General features: G+C 46.4%; 2 protein-coding genes across 2 annotated transcripts; one reads left to right on the top strand and one right to left on the bottom strand.

The window, feature by feature from the left end:
- Window positions 1-3960: 3960 nt before the first annotated feature.
- Window positions 3961-10588, top strand: PtA15_18A57 (uncharacterized protein; the record flags this gene model as incomplete). Its single annotated transcript, XM_053165012.1, has 14 exons — window positions 3961-4300; window positions 4365-4404; window positions 4486-4504; window positions 4572-5967; window positions 6059-6721; window positions 6806-6825; window positions 6898-8199; window positions 8288-8704; window positions 8814-8872; window positions 8943-9426; window positions 9522-9819; window positions 9920-10031; window positions 10154-10277; window positions 10496-10588. 14 exons carry the CDS (start codon window positions 3961-3963, stop codon window positions 10586-10588), a joined length of 5367 nt encoding a protein of 1788 aa, XP_053028556.1.
- Window positions 10589-12249: 1661 nt separating this feature from the next.
- On the bottom strand, window positions 12250-12663 carry PtA15_18A56 (uncharacterized protein; the record flags this gene model as incomplete). The annotated part of the gene is made up of 1 exon (XM_053165011.1): window positions 12250-12663. The coding sequence occupies one exon, from the start codon at window positions 12661-12663 to the stop codon at window positions 12250-12252; it is 414 nt and encodes a 137-aa protein (XP_053028555.1).
- Window positions 12664-25370: the final 12707 nt, after the last annotated feature.

The raw sequence follows: 25370 nt of genomic DNA, 5'->3' as shown, positions 1-25370 counted from the left end.
TTTTGCGGCTATTTCGTGGAATTGAGAATCCAGAGCGTTACTGATGAGCGTAATGACTGAGGAAAAGCTGTGCTGGGGGCCGAGAAGATGAGACTTGATGAATGCATGGGCCAATTCCATTCGAGATGTTGTTTGGTTGTCAAAATGCGCCAAATTTTGAGTCCAACCGTTTGAATAATGCTCCGCAACAGGGAGCCAGGTTTCTGTGACATATTTTTGGAAAGCTGGACCGTATTTTGTTGAGAATCGGTTGAAAGATGAGCGGAAATCAGCCTGAGTTCGCAATTTTACCAAATTTGACCAATAACCAAGCATTTCCTTCTCTTGAGCTTGATCCTTGATTAATTTTGAGGCTTTGGCGAGGAGATTCTTCTGGATATGCCACACGCAGAGCATGAGATCGGTGTTGGGGAAGGTAGCATGGAGGGAGTTCATCAGCGCTTGTTCTTGATCAGTAAGGACGACAGCCGGGAGAGGAATATTGTGGGATTTGAAGACCGCTAGCAAAGCTTTGAGAGCCCAATCGTAGAATATTTTGGTTTCCTCAGCCATGAAACAGAAAGCCACGCTGAAAGTCTTGTTCGCGCCGGTGATTCCTGACACATGCAGCAAGGGCATCCGGTATTTGTTTGTCTTGTACGTGCAATCGAGAAGGATGACGTGGTGGTAGGCCGTGAGCAATTCGACAGATCGTGCGTGACAAAAGAATAGCACCTTGAGTGTGCCTTCATCATTGAATTTTGTGTCCGTGGTGAAATCCGTGTTGCGTAAAGTTTGGTTGAGATGAGCCACGGGGCTGAGACCTTGGAGAGATTCTAGTTGAGCCTTCCTGCGGGCCGCGTAGATGGTACTGACAGTTGCTAGAATTCTTTCGTTGGGGTGAGTCTTCTTGAGTGCTTCTAGAATAGCTGCGGGTCTTAAGCCAGATTCACCAAGTTTCTTCATTTCTTTGTACAGTGACAGAGTCAGCTTTCTATTTGAAGTGTGGGCGGCAGCATACAAGGACGGCGGATGGTTGTGACACGGGTTCTTGATGGATAATTTCCAGACATTGGTCTTCTTCTGGAAGTAGGCCGCGGCGGCAAACGGGCAGTTGATTAATCTTGTTGATTCAGTCTTGGCATGCGCTTTGCCAGGTCGTCTATTTTGATCTGGATGCCCGCCCCTAAAATTCAAAAAAATAGATGAATAATATCAGCCCACAGCTAAAGCCAATGGGAGTTGAAAAAAAATTGTGGGAGTTGGAAAATTAAACATGGGAGTTGGAAAATAAACTTTGGGAGTCGGGTAACAAAAAATGGGAGTCGGAAGATTAAAAGTGGGAGTCGGGAAGTAAAAAACCGGAGTCGGGACAAAAATCGTGAAAAATTTGCAAGGTGAAGTTTTTTGCGGCAAAAGAAAGGTGCACACTGGCACAAGAGATCAAAAAATAACAAAAAAAACTCACCTGTCACACTTCCAGGTCTTGCTTTTCCCCGCTACACTCCTCCTGGTAGCAATGTCATACCCGTGACGGACAGCAACATCTCTTAGCACAGCGGTTATCTCCTCCAGATTTGCGTAATCACCAGCGGGAGGCACGGGAAATGTGTAACAGGGATTGCCGGTCTCCGGATCAACCTCAAATTTGTCTTCATTGAAATTTACCACGAATTGTGCTGCAGGATCTTCGGCGTCTTCTTCTTCTGCGTCCGTATGGTACTCCTCATTGTCGTCTCTCTTCTGAGTTTTCTCAGATATATCCTCAGAATTTTTTTGAGCTTTTTCTTTGTGATTTTTGATCTTTTTTTGGTTGATTTCTTCTTTTTCTTGATTTTTTTTTGGGTTTTCTTCATTTTTCGCGGTTTTTTCATTTCTAGCAGGGGTTTCATCTAATGTACAACTTTCACTAGTTTGTTCAAGGATATCTAAACAAGATTCTAACAATATTTCAGCTTTTAACTCATTATAAATTTGATCTTGAGTTTCTTCTTTCTCTTTGTTTTGATCATCATCTTCAGAGTGTTCTTTTTCTTCACTTTCTTTATCTTCATCATCATTTTTTTGGGCTAGGAGTTCTTGGGTCAGTTTGAGCAGATCCGGGTCCAAGTTCGCATCCGAGTGCGAGTGAGAGGCCGGGGAGGCTATTTCCGTGAGGGGGAGCGCGTTTTGCAAAATTCTGAGCGTCTAGATCGTCTAGATAGGCGTGCGGTGAGCGTACGTTCGGGGGGATCGATCGATTGAGGCTAGTCGTCTCGTCTAGTCGGGTTGGCGGTTCGATCTGGGAGTCAGCGTGCACGGTTGTGGGTGTGCGAGATCCACGTCGACTCCCCCGGGATGGCTTTAAGGGGTTGACTCCCGCTTTGAAGCGGGGAATTAGTATTCCGACTCCCCGGTGGGGGGTCCAAAAAAATAATCTTGATTAATTAATGAAATTAATTAGGCCCCGTTTGGCAGCAATCATGTTATGTGATGTTGTGCACTTACCTAATGTGATGCACATCACTCTTGAATTTCATATCTTTCAACATAACACAAGTGTTTGGCTGCCACTCGCGTCATACAGCTTGCCTACATAACAAGCTCCATGGCCGGGAAATACAGGCCATCAAGCGTACATACCGGCAAGGCCAATCAAGTGTTTAACTACTCTCGACGATGGCCGGTACACGGTCATCGAAGGGAACATAGAGTCCCTTTTGGGGAACACATAGTCCCATCGATGACCATTGGTCATCAATGGGAATACATGGTCCCTTGGATGACCAATGGTCATTGAGGAAAATATGTACACAGTCCCTTCGATGACCAATGGTCATCGAGGAGAATACATAGTCCCTTCAATGACCGATGGTCATTGGTGGCCGATTGTGTTGGATCGGTCATCAATCTCAATGACCGTTTCCATTGATTGGAGTGTGTACTCCGCTCGGTGACCGGTACAAAGTCTGTACCGGCCATCGAGGTGAGTAACAGAGGTGGAGTTGGGGGTGTGTCGTGTAAGGGTGCCGATATCACCCCAAATACACCCCCAGGGGTACTATATCGGAAATGGCGGGGATGATGAGGAGTGATGAGGAAACTTGTGATGACCCTCATAACTCCTCAAATCTGCCAAACATGCGAGTGATACGATATGGGCCTCGGTGAGGCCCGGTTATAGAAAAGCAGTGGTTATTACATAACATCACTGCTGCCAAACGGGGCCTTAATCGACTCCCAGCCTGGCCGTTGGAATTAATATTCCGACTCCCAAAATGCTTTTGGGGCCGCGCGAGGTCGCGCGGACCCAGGGGAGACGTCCCGGGAAGGTCCGCGCGACGTAAACGACTTTTGGGAGTCAATTTATTAATTCCTGGGAGTTGATTTTTCAACTCCCTATTTATATACACATTTGAGCTCCATGGGACAACAGGACAATCAAGCCACTAAAGCAATAGAATCTCAGATAACTTGAAAAACGTTTTGAAAACCACTTTAACCTTAAGCAGATTCCAAAATATGTTTTTTGAAACCAGACAGTTTCCAATGTAGCAGCAAGTAACCTTCACTGTGCAACTATTGAAAAATACTATGGAAAAAAATCACCATTCTTCAACCCAAAAGTTAAGTACCAAAGAATAATTTCCGAGTCATCAAAGCTCTTGGAACCATGGCGGCTTTGAAGCATTCACGGGTGACGGCAGCTGTGGTGCATATTGCACATTTGACTGGCCAGCAGAAGATGGGCCGTCGTCATGCTGACCTCATGAGAGGAAGATGTTGCAATTGCTGGCGGTGTACCACCGTGTGTACCCAGGGTTGTCCGGTGACATGTTGATTACGTAAGGTTGCACATTTTCTTTATTCTCTACTTTGGCGTTGCTCTTTCTCGTTCTTCTTCTTCCCCATCACTCATCCACCCACCCCCCACAATCTCAAGATCCCAATACTTCAATCCTCCTCCTCACAGGCATCGCTTCGACCGGCCAATTTCGAGGGATGGCCGACTTTGCACTTGCCCTCGAGGGTGTTCCGGACGAGGCAGTGGAAGTGAACCAGCGAGCACTGATCGACAAAGTGCTAGCAAGATATTCTGGCGAAAATACCGTGTTCAGAGAACTCCTGCAGAATGCCGACGATGCCTCAGCTAGCTCGGTCGAAATCAAGTTCTTATCAAATGCTGCCACAACTTCAAATTCGACCCAACCTGCCAGCCAACCAATCACTCCATCCTCCAGTTCTGCCAGTTCATCATCAACCTTACCAGATCTGACCACTCACAAGATATCCCGAGTCCTCGTGAGGAATAATGGGATCCCGTTTCGTGATCAAGATTGGGGTAGGACCTCTTAATAATGATATTTCCTGATAGATCTGACTGACGCTGATTCTGTAATCATCAGCACGACTGAGAAAAATCGCCGAAGGAAATCCAGATGAATCGTCAGTAATAACCCCTTTAAATCCTTCATCGCTTCCGTCATTCATCAACTGATTGGCTCTGCGAAAATTTCTGTAACTCAGAAAAATTGGCGCTTTCGGGGTGAGTTTGTTCAAGTCAAACTTGTTTTTCAGATCCCTGAAACCATTTCCATGTTTTTTTTTTCCAGGTTGGTTTCTACGCACTGTGGTCGATATGTGATTCTCCAATCGTCTTGTCGGGACCTTCAATCATGGGCTTTAACTGGAGTACCAAGAATCCTGACCAACTGGTCACCCGTCGAGGTATCAACCCAAGCCCTTCAGAATGGACCTCGTTTATCATGGACGTTCGATCTCCCTCTCCAATGCCACCTCCGTTCGAGTTTTCAAGATTTCTGGCGACCAGCTTAGCATTCACCACCCAAATCAGATCTGTTAGCTTGTACTTTGACGACCATCTGATGTGCAAGCTAAACAAGAAACTCGCCCCACCTCAGATCTTATCAACTCCTTCAAATATCACTCTGTCTACCTCATCCTCAATGATGAAGATACAATCAGTCGAACAGACTAGCGTGCAGATCGATACTGACATCCTCAAATGGACCCTTCAATATTCAAAGCCCAAGTCTAAATTAGCAATCAAGAACGCTGCCGTGGCCGCTGCAACCTCCACCTCTTCCTTTGCCTCGAGGATGCTATCTGCGTTTACCAAAACGCCCTCATCAGTACCTACCCCTACTACAAATCCCTCTACCCCCAAGGATTCATCGTCAGAACCTTCGAGCCAGCTGTCCACCTTGAAGGCCTCTGTTTTCCTACGAGTCGTGACCGGTAACATCAATGTTTCGATCCCATCTGCTTTCAGAGCCGAGCTCGAGAGAGCTACCAAGAAGCCACCGCCAAAAAAGACTCAATATGCCTTGATCTGGACTAACAAAGACGAATTTGATGCAGGCAAGGACCTGAGCAGCTCCAAATCTGGCCTTTCAAAGCTGTTGAGCGGCGATGAAACTGCGCGGGCAGTATTCGATGGTCTAATCTCCGACCTAGACGTTCAAGGACGAGTCTTCATCGGCTTTCCCACACATCAGACCACCGGGTTCTCAGGCTCAGTAGCCGCAAGGTTCATCCCAACCGTCGAACGAGAGTCCTTGGATTTACAAGCAAAATATGTTGCTGATTGGAATAAGGAGCTACTCGCAATCGGTGGGATTCTGGCCCGGGTAGTTTACGAGGGAGAATTGAAGGAGATCGAAGGCCTATGGAAAAACACTGATGACGAATCCAAACGAAGTCAGCTTACCCTCCGCGGATTACATGCCATGCAGTTCTTCTCATTCTATGCATCGACCCCCGCTGGGGCGGTATCCTTCGAGTCTGAAGAGAGTTTCTTTCGCTGCGATCGTCAGCGTTCACTGACAGTCCCATCGAGCCTTGGACCAATGTCGGCCAATCAAGTCCGTCTACCGAACGCAGAATTGAGTGGATTTATCAAAAATGTACCATTATTGCCGAACGAAATCTCGAAAGATGGTCATCTACTGATAAGTAAGCTGCGCGATCGACGGATGATTTCAGAAAGTAGGCAAATTTTCCCTATACCTTTAGCTATGTCTAATCTGAATTGGGAAGGTTTGGCCATTGACATATCTCATACACTCTGCCAACGTAGTAACACTTGAGGACGTCTTTAAAGAACTAGAAAACAGAGTTCTAAGTGTCGACGAGATGCGAGAGTGCTTGAATTGGTGGATCAGTTTGACTGGCATCCAGGGGTATGATAGGTCACTCTTGAAGAGGTTCCATAGATGTGCAGTTTTCAAATATCAAGCAGCGGATTCAACTCAGCACGCGTCCAAAGAACAACCAGATACAATCATGTCCCTCAGCGAAGCCTCGACGTTCATCAACATCAAATTGATCCCCACTGATGTGCCCCTCCCGGCCCACTGTCTGCCGTTTTGTTTGACGAAATCAATTAACGCTGATGCATTGAAACGGGTATTTGGGTTCCGGGAGCTGAATATCTTGGAATTCACGACCCACCTCTTCTCGCCAGAGATGAAGGGTACCGATCGGATCACTGAATCTCCACCGCTAGCCGAGCAACTGCTGAACATTCTCTGCAAAGCTTGGACAAGCTTAACCAACGATCAGAGAGCCGAGATTGTTACTTATCTCAGCGATAAAGCCTTTGTTCCTACTCGACATGGAATGAGGAAGCCTTCAGATGCTTACCATTCAAACATCACCTTATTTAAAGATTTGGCTGTGGTTCTTTTGCCCAGTGGCACGCCAGTCAAAGGAACAATGACTAAAGTACTGTCTGATATTGGTGAGTAATTTTTAATTTCTCTCTTCCTCTCCTTGCCCCTCTCGCAACACTAAATTCTAACATTTTCTTGTTATTTTTTTCAAGGGGTCAGGAAGCATGTTGAGGTACGTCATCATTTCCGAAAATGAGTGGAGTCGACACGCTTATAACGTGATTTATCGCTATTTGCTGCTCAGCTACAAATGGTTTTCTCGAGGTTATTAGGAAGCGGTGAATGGAATCATGCCGACTTGGTCAAGTACTTAGTCAGCGTCAGGGATACCTTAACGGATTTCGAGGTTGACAAACTAAGACAAACCAACTGGCTTCCTAAGGAAGGCGAGCCCAAAGTTGTACCGCCACCAGGACCGGATGGAAAAGCGCGAGAGCCAAAGACGATCAGGTACTCTGCCAGTCAGTTATACGAGCCCTCAGTTGCTAATCAAGAGCTTCAGCTACCATTGGTCGAATGGCCTGGTAAGTGGCGCTCCACGTCGGAGGAAGCTAAGCTGCTGTTTTTCTTGGGCTTGAACAAGATGCCAAGTATCGAGGCCTTGTTGAACCTTGCCGCCAACCCAAAAGACGCTCAGCTCAGGGAAAAGGCCCTCCAGTTCTTCCTCGAGCATTTTGGCGATTATCGGGCCGCTTATCGTCCAAGTCCTGATATGCCGGCCTTCGTACCCTGTGAAAGTGGTTTATTCAAGCCTGGTGATGCCTACTCCAACCCTGAAGCCGCCGTGATGGGCTTCAATGTACTTCAGAATAAATACCTCTCTGATTATCAAAAGTTTGGTCTCAAGCAAAACCCAGATCCACAAGAACTGTTAGATCGACTACTGAAGCAGACACCGCCTGATCCTAAGAAGGCCAAAACCGTGTTCGAGTATCTCTCTACGCGAGTCGCAGACTTCTCTCAGTCGCAACTGCAGACTTTGAAGCAGGCTCAATTCGTACCAATATCTGGGAAAGAAGTCACTCATGTTGCACCAGGAGGATGTTTTTTCCAATCGACAGATTCGGCAAACCAGGGGCCTTTCAAGAGTCTGTTTACCTACATCGACTTTGGGCCGAGCGCTCGTCCGTTTTTGTTAGCATGTGGAGTCAAGAACGAGCCGACTGTCCAGGAGATCGCCCAGATGCTCATCGCCGACCCCGCCAAGTTTTATGCCCTGGCCGGCTCCGCCGAAGAATATCTTCAAGTCTTACGAAACATCGCCGCTAATTTTCATCTCCTCGGCCACGGCCTCAGGAGGGCCATGCAACGCTCCGCCTTTATTCTCGGCTCGAGGAGAGTCGCTTCTTCGTCCGGCTCAAGTTTAGTGGCCAAGCCTCAGACCTTTACAGATGAGGACGAGGAGATAGAAGCTGGCCAACCTTTTGTCCATGTCTTGGCTCTTCCAGGCGATGTGGTCATCATCGATGACTCACACTCATATTCGCAGTTTACTACAGTAATTATTGCTTGCCCTCAAGAAGCAGTATTCGAACAGTTAGCCGAGGTCAGTTTTGGATTTTTCCTGGCCTAGGAGAGATGTTTAACTAGAACGCTGATCCATTGAATCACATATCTTTGGCTTTATCTTCTAGGCTTTGGGTGCACCCAGGCTGACACAACTGGTGAAAGAATCCTTTCAAATCCAACGATCAGCCCCGGAACGCACCGAAAGATCAGAGGAGATACGAAGATTGCTGGTCGAGCGGACGGCGCTCTTCCTTCACGAGCGACAAACAGGCGCAAGAGATGATGTGATCAGAGATGCTGAATGGCTGAAGCGCCACTTGACCGTCAAATCCGTCGAACAAGTCTCTCTACAACGCCAACTGGTCTATCTCGGCAAGCCTCATTCAAGTGTCTTGGAGGCTACCGCTGCTGCTTCTATGGAAGGCCGCAACTCGATGGTCTTGTATTTGGTGCGGAAGGGTGAGATCGATTGGTTTGAGCTCGCTAGCTCAATTTGCAAATTGATCTTGGCGCACCAAAAACTAAGTGACTCTTTATTTTTCGTAAGTCTTCTTTGTCTCTCCCCCTCTTCCTCATCGCATCATGTTTGGCTGATCGCGAGTTTTTTTACACTCCCATTTCTTTGTGGTTTTCCTATTGGATTTCGTTTAGATGACGATCCTTCAAACTAGTTTGAAGAATCTTAAAAGGCGAGGGGTAAATGTAGATCGGTGTGTATATCCATTGAACTTGTCTTGTTTTTTTTAGTCGACTGACTCAACTATTATCATAATCAAACAGGATTATCAATGCACGGAAGGCGGAGCGAGATGCCGCACTACAACGAGCACGAGAAGAGAAACTGCAACGACAGCTGGATGATGCGAATGCGCTTACCCCTGAACAATTGGAGAGCCATGCGAGAGGGCTAGAGGAGCGCTTTCCGGATGCCGATCCAGGGTTCATCCGGAAGGCGCTCTCCGCAGAGAAGGAAGACCATCGGAAGCGAGTAGAGGAGAAATTCGCACATGGTGCCTACGAAAGGCGGCCTGTCGTCTCACCCCCTCTTCCGCCCCCCAAGATGCCTGAAATTTCTCAGAGACAGAGTGGAATCTTTAGCGCCTTGCGCCGGAAACTCTTGAATGAAAACAGCTCTAATGACCCTCCTCCATATTCTCCTCTCTCTGCGGCACCATCAGCCCCTATTCCCTCGCCCATCGCCTCTCAATCGATCTCTCAACAATCTCAAGTCGCCAAGCCTCCTGCGATCAAGCCCCCGGTCCAAGTGAGTCTTCCCGAACTCTCCTTGCTGTCTTTCTGCCAGGTAGTGACCATTTGATAATCATGCGACCTGGTTTATCTGACGATGATAAACTCAAGATCACACCGATGTCGGATATACGAAGCAACTTGTTAAAGGCGATCAACGTGTCCAAACCGGACACAAGCGCCGACATCCGGACGCTCCCGGACACCAAGCCAGTGAAAGAGTCCGAGGCGAGCTACTGCGACCCCAAAGGCAGCCGGGAGGACCTCACCTTCTTGAGCACGATCTCCGGCTTGAGGTTCTACGTCTCCCGCTCAATCGACCAACATAACCTCAACGGCGAGTTGGTCTTATTTCAGTTCGGTGACGCCATTGTTCGTTATATCGATCGCGTCATCAAACCTATCGGTGGTTGGTCTCTTTTTTTTTATTCCACCTAACATTCTACAATAGTTTTTTTTTCTGTGGTCCCTCTGGCTTCCGTCTTCTAATTTTTTTTTCATTTCAAAAGAAATATTCGACATCGATCCGAATAGCTTGCATATATTCTACGATTTGGAAGGTCCTATTATCGCATTCAATAGAAACGGAAGTTTATTTTTTAATTTGAGATACTATCTATCGTCAGTCTCTTTCAGTCTCATTTTCTTTCTTCGTTCAAACAGCATATCCCTTGCTTTCCTCAAAATTGACCATTTGGCCTTTGACTTCTTCCCACCGGGCTTGCGGCACGGAAACGTTTCAGATGGTATGACGAGGAAGTCAAGAAAGGAAACCTGTCAAATGCTTTGATCGGTACATTTTCAACCTTTGCTCATGAACTAGCTCACAACTTGGTCGAAGCGCATAACTCTGAACACGAGGTAAGTGTAATTCTTTCATACCTTCACCATTCGTTCTATCTTTTGTCTCTTGGCTTAATTTGTCTTGATTGACGACGTAACTTTTTTTCCCTTATTCGACTTTAGTGGTGGATGAGTGCTGTAAGCGATTGTGATCATCTGCTTAATCCTTCACTATTGCTAATCTTCTTATGGACTTGAATTGCTGACCTTCTTATGAACCAAACCTTTCTTTCTAAAACCAGTTTATCGAACAATACTTCTTAAAAGTCTCAACATATATCGTATCTAATCAATCTGGTGGTAGTAGTACTACTCAATCCGCATCATTGATTTGAAATGAGGTCTCTTGTTCTGTCTACATCTTTGGATTTGCCCACTTTTTTTCTTCTTTTTTGATCATCATTTGAATTTTTTACTTGTAATATGTAGTTCCCTACCGTAGTTGTTGCCTCTTGATTACTAATACTGTATGTTGTAAAAATCACATTTTTGCTTTTGAAAAATAATTTGTGTTTGTAATTTTAGTAATTGGTATTAAATCGTTGTGCAAGTTATCCTCAGAATTGAAGCAGCTTCCGTTTTTATGTTCTCTGCATCCTTGTGCTTGGTAACACCTAGTGTACAGACATTAGACTGGAACAAATGCAAGTAACAAAAATCAGAGTTGAGTGCCGGTGAAGACTCCAGGAAATCAAGAGAAGCGTGGAGTTCACCATGAGGTACATACGACTCAGCGCGCAAGTCGGTCCTCTTGAAGGTTCGCTGCGGGACCAATTGCTGCGGGACTGGTCGGTACCTTCGCGTCGCCACTTGTCGAACCTCTCAAACGGAGGGGGGCACCCCCGCGTCCCAAAGGGAGCCTCCGTAGGAGAGGATTATGGCTAATGTCATACATTTTGCCTGAGAGTTCCAGGCGTTTGTGGCTTTTGAATGGGTTTTTGTCTTTCACCCCTTGCACAACAAAAAGTAGCCCACCTCCAGTCAAGCCGTGAAGGGGAATAAGAGCCTGCCATCCTAGCTCCCAGTCCCTATCCTCAAAATAAGGATTGGTGGCACGAGCTTGAATGGCCAAGGTATGTCAAACAGAGCTTGGTTCCTGGGGAATGAATTGAATGCTGTACTGTTTTTCTCAGCTAGTTCAATACGTTCACATGATGTAGCTCAGAATATCCTGAAGATACCTCAAAATCTATAAGTTTGACGGGTTGTGGGATGAGGATGCATGGACTTCCCGGCATGTGTGTAGTGGCAAAAGATAGGGAAGAGTAAGGTGAGTCTCATGGTCCAAATGGCATACATGGGGCCCTTTGGGAACAGGGTCAAAATGGGAAAGGCACAAAAGCACCATCCAAACTCATTGTAAGATTGGAATCTCTCAGGCCAAAATGTGGACATTAGTCAAGTCCCTCCTTCGGAGTTCTTTGTGCCAGCTCAGGGTGTACCAGGGCCCTCTGAAGTGGGGGACTTGTGCTAAGTTGGGGAGAGTACTTCCAGAGCAATGAGTGCTTAATATCGAGGGAATTTTTGGGGGCGTGAATTATTCTCGCGCAAACAGAGCTATGGAGTGGGCTCGTTTCTTTCACAAAACTCCACAGATTGGACACGAGACTATTGTCCAAGGTGGGTCCGATTTTTCCGGTGCATCTTGCAATTTATCAGAGTAGACAAAGCGAGTCTCGCGTAGTTTCAAGGGCATGGAATGGCTAATGATTGGTGAAGCGAAGTGTGGTTGAAAATAATTGGGTACAAGGAACGATGTAATGGATGTGGATATGGAACAATTAAGAAGGAAAAAACATCATCCTTCGGGAGAGATCTGCGTGGATGAGGAAGAATGAGGACATATTCAGGCAGCAACCTCCACCACGACGTATTGCAAGGGACTGGAGCGATGAGGTTGGAAGAAAGTCAGTGACCGTTGGGATGCTTTAGGCCATCTGAACAGACGGACATACCTCCTGAAATTGAGACTTTCCAACAGACTCGGCTAAGTGGTTTAGTAGCTGACGCAGTTGATGCTGGTGAGCGCGTTGAGGTTGACGGCAGCGTTGCCTTGGTTGCCACAGCTCATTTGAGTGCCGCCAGAGCCGCCGCACTGAACCTGGGTCAGAACATTCGCGTTGATCGCCGCGTGGCCCTGGTTACCACAGCTGACTTGTCCGTTTTGTTGATCGAAGATCGACCCGGGGACTGCAAACAACGACGTCGGCTGAAGGAGGCTACCGAGCATGTTGGCGGAGACGGAGTTCAGTAAAGCCAGAGACATGGCAGCGGCGATGGTGAAACGCATATTGAAGTGTTGACTGGATGTTTGAGGCGAGGGGTCTTTGTTCGGGATCTTGAAGGTGGTGGGGCTGGAGATGTCCGGTTGATGCTGATGGGGAATTAAAAACACCTGAGGAGTGGCCATTTATATTCTGCAAGGCTCTGCCAAACCTCACGGCCACTCTACTCGGCTTGGCCACGAGACAACGCGTTCCGTTTTCAGACTTCCGGATGAGCCTTGTCAAGGCTCATCTGGAGGCAGGACAGCGGTTGCTCATGACATTCCTTAGACTCACGGCAAATTGCTGCAGTTCCCAAATTACTCGAGTTGTTCAACTTTTTGAAATATGCCACCTTGACAAAGGATGTCCAAACGACATCGAAGCCGTTGAGGCTGTTTGTTTGAGGAAAGTACAAGCCTACGAATCGGCAATACATACAGCCTCACTGCAGATGCTGTCTCGATGAGCTGCTCTTGCTGGCTGGAGGGATTGATGGTGGTGCCGTTAGAATTCATAGCTGAGTCTGGAATCTGACTGTGGACGAGGTTACTTGAGCACCCGAACCTCAGTCGATGGGGGCCCGAAGCTAGCTTAGCACAATCCCCTCGTTTCAGGGGCCGGGGGACCCGGCGCGCCGAAGGCGCCTCGCGAAACGAGCCTCTGAAAGAGGGGCTTGTGATTAAAGTCCCAGCCGTGGCGGGGGATGAATCCAGTCTAAACAATTCTCCTCTGGGTACATCCCCATGGTTATTGCATCAAAAAAAAAGAAGATGCACGTACATACTAGATTAACTACGTATTATGTGCAGCTTCCGGCAGCCGGCACCTGCTTGCCAAGATCCAGGAATCGTTCCGGGCGGGCGAGCAGGTTACACGCACTTGCTGGGGAGAGCGGGTGCGCCTTTGTACTCGGCGGAGATGAATGTTCTTCAGCTCCTCCAGGCTGACCTACAACCTGCTTGAAGAGGAAGATTTCTCAGCAAGCAGGTGCAAGGTGTTTGCACCGGAGGAATCCTCCGGACGAGTGCAGACCTTGGAGCTTCTTTGCTTGCCGGGGATGATTCCGGAATCCAAGCAAGGGTCAATACTCAAAAGCCTCCTCCTTGGCGGTATCATTTTCCCGGTGAGGATATCATCTCTTCGGCTTGCCTGGAAAGATTCCTCTGGGACAAGTATTTACCTTTTACCTGCTCGCTGATGTCCTCAGCAAGCAGTCTTACCTTGTACCTGCTCGCCAAGAACCTCGGCAAGCAGGTACAACACCAAGGTACTCGCCAGGGAGGAATCATCTCCGTGTGGGTGCATGTACCTATGTATTCATCCTTGGAGCTTCTTCTGCTTACCGGGCGGTGATTCTTGCCAAGACTCCTGCGAGAAGTTGAAGCGTGTGCCCGCTTCCCGGGAGCCGGAGGCCATGGCTTGCCAGCATGCCAGTGAGAAATCCCGGCGAGTGCTTGCTTGGCTATGTCGAAAGGGTATATGGTTATGCAATTGCTCATCCATGGTTGCGTTTTTTTAGGTGTACATAATTCTTGACAACCATTTTCATTTATGATTGTTTAGGCTACATTCAGGTACGCCAGCCGTGGCGAGAGCTGTGGCTTTTTGTGCCTTTTTTTTGCCTTTTTACAACTCAGACACTTAAATCCCAAGCCATCAAGCCAAATAACATGCTGTGAACTTTGGCATGTAGCCTAGCATCTTGGATTTATGGCCAGTACTTTTTTTTGTCATATTTTGGGCAAATAGTATCAATTCCCTGGCATTTGAGTTAGGGTCTCTCTTGGAGGCACCTTGTTCAATTGGCACAGGGGGCATATCAGCCCCAGATCCACAGTTACTCAGGTAGTACAAACACACAGTAAAATGAAGACTTCACTACTTTATTGATGGAGAAGTTGACAACCCCAGGTGGTCTGTCTAGCGCGGAAAGATACAGAAAAATCAGGCCTGTTGGCCGGTCGTTTTGGCTGAAGGGTTTTCCTCAAGGAAGGTGGGGCAAATGTGAGGGTAACATCTCCCTGCCAAACAGCCGCAAGCTCTCAGGCCAAAAATTTGACATTAGTCCCAAGTCCCTTCTTTGGAGGCTTGCACTTTGCACAGGGGCGCTTTGCGCCAGCCCAGGCTACACGCGGGCCCTCCAAAGCAAGGGACTTGTGTTAGGTTAGGGCCCAAAGGACCCTCTGCAGGAGAGACTTGCACCTAAGCGGTGAGAACAGAAAATCATTGTTGTTGCCGGTGCTCATTTCTGCATCAGTTTTTTACACCCTAAGTACATCTGTATATATTTTCCATGGAGTCTTATACCAAAAGATAGAGAAGCATGGCTTCAGCTTCATCCTACCCACATTCCCTCATCATCCCATTTCTTATTTTCTGAGTGCTTCAAGTGCAAAAGGGGTGGGAAAATGCTCCGAACCCCAACATGCCATGTTTTCACAAATTGTACTGACACATCCATGCAGGTCTAGTTACAAAGCTGACATCAGCTGGGATAACTGAACAGAATATGTCAGGTGGCTGTCTAAACTCAAAATTTCAAAAAGATATCAGACGCTTCATGGAATTACCACTCCTATCCCTCAGCAGGAAGTTGGATAGTTTGTTGCTTTGATTACACAATGAAGAAAACAGATAATGACACTTTTGAAAATTCAGTCCCCTCTGCAAAATGCAGAGCTTTCATGTACTGAAAACAAGGAGAATTGAATTGATAAGATGAGGGAGAAAATGTGAGATTACAAAAGTGGGATTTCCTTGAAAAATCAAGTTCCTCCAATGTCAAAGATCACCTTGAGCTTTGCGCAACCTCCTTGGAGGAACTGCATTGCTTTTGTTGAGCACCACTTCCTTCCTACAAAAGCATATTCAATCACGACTAGCCCGCTTTGCTGGCAGTGCAATAATTCTTCACAAAGAAAGAAGATGGGAACATAAACACTGGTTTCAGAAATTTCAAATGTTGTTGTTGAACCACCCCAGGAAAAAACTTGACATCAAACAGCCACAACTACGGCAACAGTCTGCCAAGTTCACCAAGCGTTTACAGGCTTGTATCCAAAACTAGAAAGCCGATGTGTCACGGTTGGGGGTCTAAGCAACAGTGAAACTGATACAATACGTGTATTTGTATCTGTATTGGCAATACATAGTTTTTGAAAAGTGTGTATTGTATCTGATATCAGATACATCATAAATACATGTATTGTATTGTATTGGGCACCCAAAAACACAGTTTTGGAAAACCATGTATTGTATCTGATGACCAATACATCCAAAATACATCTATTTCAATACAATACACGCACAATACTGATACTTGTAAATTATCAGTTTCACCGTTGGTCTGAGGTACTTTTATTTTGTAAAAATCATGCAAAATACACTGAAAATAATGTTGGACAGGATGTGTGATGGGGGTCTTCATACCCATCAAGAAGGTGTTGCTAGTCAACTGTTGTTTCCTTTCCTGTTTCTTCTTTCTCTGCTTCCCACATGTCTTTCACCTCTTTTTCTCATTTCACATCACCTGTCACAAATTGTTAGTCTGCCTGAGTCAGCGCATGTCACCAGGGGAGATATGTTCCCACTCCCCAGGGAGTGCCAGAGCTGAATTTTATGTGAGTTTTGGTTGGATGTGAGCCTGATGTGGATTAGTAACTCATCCCCAAAATAGTAAATTGGATGGAGAAGTTAGTGGAAAGTCAGTCACAATTGATTTGGAAGTCAACACAATGTTGTGTAGAATTCTTTTGTTTTCTATGTACAACTGTAGGAAGAAATATGATGAAATAATATTTCACCAAAGTCCAACTCATCAATTGCTCCTGTTTACTGATTTTTAAGGATAGCAAAGCAAAATTCCCATTCTCAAAAGTAATTCCTCCAAAAAAATGGGTTTCTTGTAATTCACATTATATGCCCTGATGTACAAAATTAAACTAAACGTCGACTTGGTATTATTGGGTTTATATTTTTGGAATGTGGTAATGTTGCAGTCATTGAAATTGAAACCCATTTTCTTGGAAATGGGGGAATTAATTTGAATTTGGCTGATAAAAATGACAAAAAACTGTTTTAATAGGGTGAAAGTATGAGTTAAGTCAAGGTTGGATTGCGGTGCCAATTCACTTTGGCCATATATCCTGTCCTCCTCACGAAAATGATCTAGTGAATTTTGTATTTTTTTGCTTTTCAAAATTCACATGTGCACATGCAAGTTAACCTTTTTGCACTTTGCTAATAGTCACCCTGATGTACGCGCGTACATTGAGGTGGAAATATCACAGGATGGGCCTTTCACAGCCACATGAAAAGTAAAAAATTTGTTTTGAGACACCAATTGTCCCCCTGATGTACGCGAGTACATGAGGGGGAAAAAATCACAGGCTGGGCTTTTCACATCTCCATGGAAAGGACACACTGGTCATGGAGCCAAGAAAGGACTATAATCTGGATGAGTTCTGGATGAATTATAGATGAGTTCTGGATGATTTTTTGGCAAGTTATGGTTTATTTCAGGATGATTTCCAACTGATTTCCACGCTGACTTCCAGTCTTGTTCATACCTATTCAATATTGCTTTACCAAAGGCCTCCAGCACAGTTATGGAAAAAAGTTACAGTAAGGCACTCCCTGGGGAGTGGGAACATATCTCCCCTGGTGTCAACAGTGGGCCGCTACGCTAAACTACGCTATTTTAGCCCTAAAGTTTAGCGTAGCGGCAAAAAGCGCCAACCTTTTTTGAATAGCGTTAGCGCGCTGTTAGCGCCGCTACGCTTCGCTAATTTTCAGCGGCGCTAACAGCATACCAATTTTTGTTTAGTGTTAGCGCTACGCTACAGCCGCTACGTTGCGCTAAGGCGCTTTTAGCGGAAAAAAGGCACTTTTTTGCCGCAAAAAACGCTTTAGCGCAGCATAGCGTGCGCTCTTTTGCGCCTTGCGTGCTTAGCGTTAGCGCAATTGCGCGCATCTACGCTAACGCTACGCTAAAAGCTAAAATAGCTTTGCATCCTTTGCGCGTAGCGTTAGCGCAGATGCGCGCAATTGCGCTAACGCTACGCTAAAAAATAGCGCATTTGCGCTGCGCTACGCTACGCTAACAGCTATGTTAGCGTAGCTGACCCACTGTTGCTGGTGTGTGGAAGTCCCCTTTCCTCATCCTTCCACAACACTGTCCACTCGCCCTGCCTTGTGTACGCTGATCTCAGGTAGAGTTCTCAGTTTCTTTGTTCTCTTCCACAACACTATCCACTCGCCCTGCCTCGTGTACGCAGATCTCAGGTAGAGTTCTCAGTTTCTTTGTTCTTCCTTTTCTCTTGTTCTCTCTCCCTTCTTGTGTGTGGCTGATCTTGTGCAATGATAATCCTTCCACAACACCATCCACTTGCCCCGCCTCGTGTACGCTGATCTCAGCCCCAGTATCGCTCAATAGAAGGGTTTTGAATTTTTCAAAAATTGTTTATGTAGGATTTTTTTACGGACTTACTTCGCGCACTGCGAGAAACTCTTCGCGCACTGAGGGGGTCATCGTCTTGACGTCCCGCCCCCAGTGCGCGCTTTCGCCACGGCTCTTTGCGCACTGTGCATTCCCCCAAAAAAACGGCTTGCATTTCTTGAGATATTTTTTGATGAATCAATAGAATGACTTTTTATGATCCCCCTGAAAAATAATCAAGTCATTTAGGGGTCTCCTTGAGCCTAGAGAAAATTGACATGAAAAAATCATATTTTAACGCGGCAGGGACCTGTAATATCGCTTCCTGTGCCCCAGTAGCCCCAAAAATTTCACAGTATCATGGTACATGTGCAAATTCATGACCTGATAATTTTCAGAATTTTCACCAGCTTTCCTGTAGCCCAAATAGGTATTGCGTTTATTAATTTGCGTATGTGTATAACTTTTTTGTTACACACACCAAAGGCACAAAATTTTGAGAGCACAGAGAAATATGCTTCAAATTAATTCCCTGAAATTCCTAGCAATAGTGTGTCATTATAAAATGAGATATAAGGGGTGCGCAGCAGGCTTAGTAGGAAAATTACTGCTAACTGTATAGCTTTTTTGTTACACACCCAAACAGTCCCAAAATTTCAGAAATGTTTTCATTGTGGATATTCTCCGCGCCATAAATTTCTTGGCAATAGTGTGTGTTGGATGAAAAGTCAGTCACATGTCACATGTTACATGAACGGACGTGGAACTTTCTCAGAATCCCCCGAGAACGTCTACTCGCGGAGAACCAATCAGAACCGACTCAGATCCACACGGCAAGCAGACCAACGCCAACTCCGAACGCAAAGTGCCGGCACAAGCCTAAACCAACACCAAATCAAAGGGAGCTATTGTTCAGGGGGAGGAGGATAGGTATTTTGCTCATTTTCAACTATCAACCTCAGTACTTGTCAACTCAGTTTTCTGTTTCACGTTTATCTCTCCTTAGTTTCACTATCTCTCATTTCATCTTGCCTTCTTGTATAGTCTACTCAGATTGTTATTGTCACAACCTAGGTAAAATACTCAAAGTCTCACTGTTTTCTTTTCTCATGAAGATCTTTATTAATTGTTTTGTTTTTCATTAGTTTTACTACTACTGGTTTTGAAAGTGTTTGCAACAAATAAGATCTCATCAAACTACAGTGTGTCATGATAACATGAGATAGAAGGGGTGCGCGGAGGGCTTAGTAGGAAAATGGCTGCTACATGTATAGATTTTTTTTTACATGCTGAAACAGTCTGAAATTTTCAGGAATGTTTCAATTTTGCATATTCTCCACGCCATAAAGCTCTTAGCAATAGTGTGTCATTAAAACATGAGATAAGTTAGCAGTCATTTTCCAACTAAGCCCGCCGCACTACATCTCATGTTATCATGACACACTATTGCCAAGATATTTATTGCGCGGAGAATATCCACAATGAAAACATTTCTGAAATTTTGGGACTGTTTGAGTGTGTAACAAAAAAGCTATACAGTTAGCAGTAATTTTCCTCCTAAGCCTGCCGCGCAGCCCTTATATCTCTGGGAAAAATTCTGAAAATTATCAGGTAATGAATTTGCACATGTGCCATGATAGTGTGAAATTTTTGGGGCTACTGGGGCACAGGAAGCGATATTACAGGTCCCTGCTGCGTTAAAATATGATTTTTTCATGTCAATTTTCTCTAGGCTCAAGGAGACCCCTAAATGACTTGATTATTTTTTAGGGGGATTATAAAAAGCCATTCTATTGATTCATCAAAAAATATCTCAAGAAATGCAAGCCGTTTTTTCGGCGGAAAATGCAGTGCGCGAAGAGCCGTGGCAGAAGCGCGCACTGGGGGCTGGACGTCGAGACGACGACCCCCACAGTGCGCGAAGAGTTTTCCGCAGTGCGCGAAGTAAGTCCATTTTTTAACACCAATTTTAGTCCTACATGATTTTTTTCTTCATACCCAACCATTCCTCTGTAATCAATAGAGGACTCAGGAAAATAATACCATCCCAGGATAGTAAATAGAAAAATTTTAGAAGAATTTGGTGAAGGAGGGATCCTGATTGAGAAGCCAAGAATCAACTTCAGTTCAATCTTGAAGAGTTAGATTTTTGGGTTTTTGTGATCGGATTTGTACCAAAATTCCTGTTGGTCCAATTGTCAAGGTTGTCCTTTGAAAATTGGATGAGGATTTATGTATGATTTCTATCTACCTCTTACCCAACTTTTTACCTCTGTGGAGATGGGTGCAAAGGCAGAGCAGCCAACCAAAAGTTGGCTACAATAAAACTGGCCAACTGTGACACAGTTGTAAGTCAATATTAGACTCAAGTCCCTCCTCTGGAGGCAACAGTGGGTTGCTACTTTACTCTACAATAACCAGGCCTGCAGAGTAAGGTAGTGACCTTCAGTTATTTTTTTCACAGTTATTGTTATTGCTAGCGCGCGGATAGCCGCCTCACGGTTATCGTAACTGGCCTTTCTTCATACGGCCGTTACTGGAAAGTAACACATTATTGTAACAAAAGGCAAATTTTGCCCTAAAATGGCCCTTTCATACAGCCATTACTGGTAAATGAACACATTAATGAGCAATAAAAGTCCAAATTTGCCCAAATGGCCTTTTATTGAATATCTTGCTCCATAACTGCTGCTCTGTGCATAGATATTGTAGCGTCTTTGAAAAAAAAAAAACTCCTTCAGTGCGTTATTGATATCACACCATATTTCACGGTGGTTACCAGTCCGGTTAGCATAGAGTGAACAAAAATTGCTACAATAGCGCTACTTTACCAATAAATGTAAAGTAGCGACCCACCGTTGGTCCGTGACCAGGGCTGCCCCCCCCCCCCCCCCTGCAGAAGAAAGAAATTCCACAAGTTGACAAATTCACACAAGACAGCATTTCCCCATCCCCCAACAGCTCACATACAGCCTCCCCATCACGGACATCAATGTTTCATTGGGCCAGATGGTGTAGCAATAGAATGCCACCCCAATCACCAGGGGAGATATGTTCCCACTCCCCAGGGAGTGCCAGAGCTGAATTTTATGTGAGTTTTTGGTCGGATGTGAGCCCGATGTGGATTAGTAACTCATCCCCAAAATGGTAAATTGGATGGAGAAGTTAGTGAAAAGTCAGTCACAATTGATTTGGAAGTCAACACAATGTTGTGTAGAATTCTTTTCTTTTCTATGTACAACTGTAGGAAGAAATATGATGAAATGATATTTTACCAAAGTCCAACTCATCAATTGCTCCTGTTTACTGATTTTTAAGGATAGCAAAGCAAAATTCCCATTCTCAAAAGTAATTCCTCCGAAAAAATGGGTTTCTTGTAATTCACATTATATGCCCTGATGTACAAAATTAAACTAAAAGTCGACTTGGTATTATTGGGTTTATATTTTTGGAATGTGGTAATGTTGCAGTCATTGAAATTGAAACCCATTTTCTTGGAAATGCGGGAATTAATTTGAATTTGGCTGAATATAAAAACGGATGTACTTCGCGCACTGCAAAAAACTCGTCGCGCACTGCAGGGGGCGTCCACTCAACATCCCGGCCACAGTGCGTGGAAGCTCAAAATGCTTCGCGCACTGCAAATGAAAAGCTTGAAATTCTCATTTTTTTTCTGCCAGCCGGCAGAGGGGATTTTTCTTTCCCCTCCTCCATTTTCTTGGGGTATTTGGACCCCCCAGCATGACATAAAAAAGGATGATAAAAAAATACAAAAAATAAGCGGAGCGCCTCCCCGGGGCGCACCCCCCGGGGATTTTTAACCTGCTAAAAAGCCATGGATCGGGTACCCAGCCCCTCGAAAACAGAGTTCGAGGGGCAGAAGTACATACCCCATGACTTCGCCGTGCGGATGGCCGGCACAGGCTGGTCCCGGAGCGGAGTACATGCACACTCCCCCGATGACCGGCCAGCACGCACGTGGAGTGCAAATCACCGGTCATCGAGGGGATTACGTACTCCTCTCGATGACCGGAACGGTCCCGCTTATCGAGAGGAGTAAACACACCTCTTGATGACCGGAACAGTCCCGGTAATCGAGAGACTAAGCATTCCGCTCGATGACCGGAACAGTCCCGGTCATCGAGAGCAATTGATCCCCTCGATGAACGGAACGGACCCGGACATCGAGAGGAGGAACACTCTCGATGACCGGGTCTGTTCCAGTCGTCAAGGGGAGTGTTTACTCCTCTCAATGACCGGGACTGTTCCGGTCATCGAGAGGAGTAAACACTGCTCCTCTCGACGACTGGAACAGACCCGGTCACGGTCATCGAGAGGAGTAAACACTGCTCCTCTCAACGACTGAAACAGACCCGGTCATCGAGAGTGTTCCTCCTCTTGATGGCCGGGTCCGTTCCATTCATTGAGGGGATTAAGTGCTCCTCTCGATGACCGGAGCGAACCGTTCATCAATCCTCTCCTTGAACAGTTCGCTCCGGTCATTGAGGGAGTGTTTCTCTACTCGGTGACCGCAGCAGACTCGGTCATCAAGATGATTATTTTCTCGATGCCCGGGTTCGTTCCGGTCATCGAGTGGTGTATTTAATCCTCTCGATAACCGGGACCGTTCCGGTCATCAAGAGATGTGTTTACTCCTCTCGATAACCGGGACCGTTCCGGTCATCGAGAGGAGTGCGTAATCCCCTCGATGACCGGTGATTTGCACTCCACGTGCGTGCTGGCCGGTCATTGGGGGAGTGTGCATGTACTCCGCTCCGGGACCAGCCTGTGCCGGCCATCCGCACGGCGAAGTCATGGGGTATGTACTTCTGCCCCTCAAACTCTGTTTTCGAGGGGCTGGGTACCCAATCCATGGCTTTTTAGCAGGTTAAAAATCCCCGGGGGGTGCGCCCTGGGGAGGCGCTCCGCTTATTTTTTGTATTTTTTTATCATCCTTTTTTTATGTCATGCTGGGGGGTCCAAATACCCCAAGAAAATGGAGGAGGGGCAAGAAAGATCCCCTCTGCCGGCTGGCAGAAAAAAAAATGAGAATTTCATGGTTTATTTTCTGCAGTGCGCAAAGCGTTTTGAGCTTCCGCGCACTGTGGCCGGGACGTCAAGTGGACGCCCCCTGCAGTGCGCGACGAGTTTTTTGCAGTGCGCGAAGTACATCCGTATAAAAATGACAAAAAACTGTTTTAATAGGGTGAAAGTCTGAGTTAAGTCAAGGTTGGATTGCGGTGCCAATTCACTTTGGCCAGATATCCTGTCCTCCTCACAAAAATGATCTAGTGAATTTTGTATTTTTTTTTGCTTTTCAAAATTCACATGTGCACATGCAAGTTAACTTTTTTGCACTTTGCTAATAGTCACCCTGATGTACGCGCGTACATTGAGGTGGAAATATCACAGGATGGGCCTTTCACAGCCACATGAAATGTAAAAAAATTGTTTTGAGACACCAATTGTCCCCCTGATGTACTAGAGATTGCCAGTGGGTACCCGTTTGGCGGTACCCGCACCCGTTGGCGGGTACCCGCCACTGCCCTTTGAGTACCCGTCCGCGGGTGCCGTGTACGGGTCCGGGTATGCAATTTGGGCCGGAAAATCACCGGGTACCTGGGTACCAAACAGGTACCCGCCAATGTCAGCAGTAGATGGCCGGCCATCGAGTGGGGTACACACCCCGCTTGATGACCGGACATCAAGCGGAGTACACGCCCCGCTTGATGGGACATCAAGCGGAGTACACACCCCGCTTGATGACCGGACATCAAGCGGGATACACATCTCACTTGATGGCCGGTGCACTCCATGACCAGCCATCAAGTGGGATGCGCACTTGATGACCATTGACCGGTCACCGAGTACACACCCCGCTCGATGAACGGTCATCGAGTGGAGTACACACCCCCGATGAACGGTCATCGAGTGGAGTACACACCCTCGATGAACGGTCATTGAGTGGAGTACACACCCTCGATGACCGGCCATTGTTGAGCGGAGTACACACCTCCACATCCCACGCGATGACCGGACATTGAGTGGGGTGATCACGATGGCCGGCCACGGAGCGGGGTGTGTACTCTGCTCAATGACCGGCCTACACCCCCACTCAATGGCCGGTCATAGGGTTGAGTGCGCATCCCACTTGATGGCCGGTCATCGAGTGGGATGTGCACCCCGCTCAATGTGCGGTCATCGAGAGGGGTGTGTACATACCCCACTCAATTGGTCACCAGTGCGGTACCCGCGGTACCCGCCTCAAGTACAGCCGGTACCTGTCGGCGGGTGCCGTGTCCGGGTCCGGGTGTCCAAAATTGGAGAAATTCACAGCAAGTACCCGCACCCGTCGCGGGTACCCGGACCCGTTTGGCCATCTCTATGATGTACGCGAGTACATGAGGGGGAATAAATCACAGGCTGGGCCTTTCACATCTCCATGGAAAGGACACACTGGTCATGGAGCCAAGAAAGGACTATATTCTGGATGAGTTCTGGATGAATTATAGATGAGTTCTGGATGATTTTTTGGCAAGTTGTGGTTTATTTCAGGATGATTTCCAACTGATTTCCACGCTGACTTCCAGTCTTGTTCATACCTTTTCAATATTGCTTTACCAAAGGCCTCCAGCACAGTTATGGAAAAAAGTTACAGTAAGGCACTCCCTGGGGAGTGGGAACATATCTCCCCTGGTGAATGTCCCAAGTAACAAAATTTGAACAACTCTGCTCTGCTCTGCAAAGGAGTAGTGAGACACCATAAACATAATAAATCAAGTAAAGCAATGTATAAATAACCGCAAGAAAGTAAAAAAACCCGTAAGTACAGTAAAATCCGCTGTAAAATTGAAGGTAAAGGAAAACTCCACCAGTCACACAAACTCTGCTGCACATCAAGAATCCGTGTATTAAAATAATACAATAATCATAAAGAATGTCCATAAGAGTCCTGGGGGGAAAAACTTCCAGACCCCTCCGTAGAAAAGGAAATACATGAGAGAAAGAAAACCATCATCCTCTACTGGCCTCTCGTGCAGGCAATCCGCCAAACCACGCACATTGTCTGCCCATTCTGCTCTCACACAGATCTCCTGTCAGCTTTGCTGCACATCATCATCCACTGTAGGACTCCTCTTACCATAGCTTCCCCACCCCTGTCTAGCCTACAATGCCGGGATCCCACACACTGCCTCTGCCCCAGCTACGCTGGCTGACATAGCCTGCTTTGTCTGCCACGGATTCCTTGTTCAAGGTTGCTACTAGCCAGTTGGCACTGGCCTGCTTAAGTTAAGTCCAGCTCCGCCGCGCCATGTACAATCACCCTGTGCTCTGCCTCAAATGACATCCTCCGCGCCAGCCTTGCAGAATCACAGTCCTCAATCTCCGCAGGTCCTTGCGTTCATTTCAATT

Source organism: Puccinia triticina, chromosome 18A (genome assembly GCF_026914185.1).
Source record: "Puccinia triticina chromosome 18A, complete sequence".
Lineage (NCBI taxonomy): Eukaryota > Fungi > Basidiomycota > Pucciniomycetes > Pucciniales > Pucciniaceae > Puccinia > Puccinia triticina.
This window is presented reverse-complemented; position numbering and strand designations above follow the sequence as displayed.